Source organism: Octodon degus, unplaced genomic scaffold (assembly GCF_000260255.1).
Source record: "Octodon degus isolate 3935 unplaced genomic scaffold, OctDeg1.0 scaffold00393, whole genome shotgun sequence".
Classification (NCBI taxonomy): domain Eukaryota; kingdom Metazoa; phylum Chordata; class Mammalia; order Rodentia; family Octodontidae; genus Octodon; species Octodon degus.
This window is the reverse complement of record NW_004524969.1, coordinates 343,630-344,841: the sequence shown is the minus strand read 5'-3', so window position 1 is coordinate 344,841 and position 1,212 is coordinate 343,630. Positions and strand designations below refer to the sequence as shown.

The following is a 1,212-nucleotide window of genomic DNA, read 5'->3' as shown; positions in this document are numbered from 1 at the left end:
GCCCCCTCTGCCGCCCCCAAGCCCAGGCTCACCAAGCAGGGCAGCGCCCCCGTATACCAGCCGGCCAGACCCTGAGGTAGGGCTGGTGGCCCCCAGCACGCAGAGGCCCCCGCAAGGCCTGGAGCTCCCTGCCTCAGGCTCAAGCTCCAGGGACACAGCCTCCCTAGGGGGCTCGGGCTCCTGGGCTTCCTGCCCTGGCTTCTGCTTTTCTCCAGAGCCTGCATTCCGATCTGGCTGGTACCTACAGGGAGGGGGGTGGGGGGAGGGGTGACAGCCGTGGTGACATCAGCACCCAGGAGGGGCCTCTCACCTGAGGACCAGGACGGAAAAGGCCACCAGAGAGTAGGACAGCAGGGTCCCGATGGACGAGAGGTCCACAAGATCACTGAGCTCAAACAGGAAAGCCATGCAGGCTGGAGGGACAGCAGAGGGGACCCGGAGGAATCAGCTCCAGACAACACTCTCCAGGCAGTGCAGGGAGCAGGCGCTGAGCCATCCTTACCTGTGATGACCCCAGACACCACAGTGGCCAGGATAGGGGTGCGCCTGCCGGCATGGACTCGGGCCAGGCTTCGGAAGAGGAGCCCGTCCTCCGCCATGGCATAGATGACCCGAGGCATAGGGAACATTGCACCCAGCAGGCTGAGAGAACAGGGTGTGTGTGAGGCCCCGTGTGAGGCCAGCTGGGTGCCCCCTCCTGTCCCTCAGCCAGGAGCTCAGAGGAGCGTGGGGAATCCCCAGCAGCCAACCTGGAGGAGAGAGCACACAGGGTGCCTAGCGCCACAACGTAGCGGGCAGGTCCCCATCCCACGTGCACGAGGGCCCCGGGCAGCGGGCCCCGGGCTGGACCTGGTAGTAGGGCACCATGAGCGTGAGGGCTGCTGCGACACCGAAGTACATCAGGAAGCAGATGAGCCGTGACAGCACGATGGCCAGAGGAGCGGAGCGCTGCGGGCTGCGGGCCTCTCCCCTGCAGGAGGGGGCTGAGGTGAGGAACATCACCCCGCGGGCCCCGCCCACCAGCACCTTGCTGGGGCGCCCCGCCATGCCGCGCCCCCAAGGGACAGAAGAGCCCAGCATGCTCTGGCCATCCCTGCACGTAGAAAGCTGAGGCAGGAGGCTAGAGATGGAGCCCAGCCCGGCCAGAAACAGAGCAAAGGCAGCGAGGGGCCGCACTACCTGCTGTGGCAACAGAATCAAAACCGATGAAGG

The 1,212-nt window shown here is 66.2% G+C and overlaps 1 protein-coding gene across 1 annotated transcript in view; it reads right to left on the bottom strand.

Annotated features, from left to right (window-relative positions):
- The window catches only part of LOC101568027 (cationic amino acid transporter 3), a 6,691-nt gene extending 5,644 nt beyond the window's left edge, over window positions 1-1,047 (bottom strand). Inside the window, 5 exon segments of the mRNA XM_004648890.1 lie at window positions 33-241; window positions 311-413; window positions 503-642; window positions 750-840; window positions 843-1,047. Of these exon segments, the coding sequence (XP_004648947.1) occupies window positions 33-241; window positions 311-413; window positions 503-642; window positions 750-840; window positions 843-1,047 (748 nt within the window).
- Window positions 1,048-1,212: the final 165 nt, after the last annotated feature.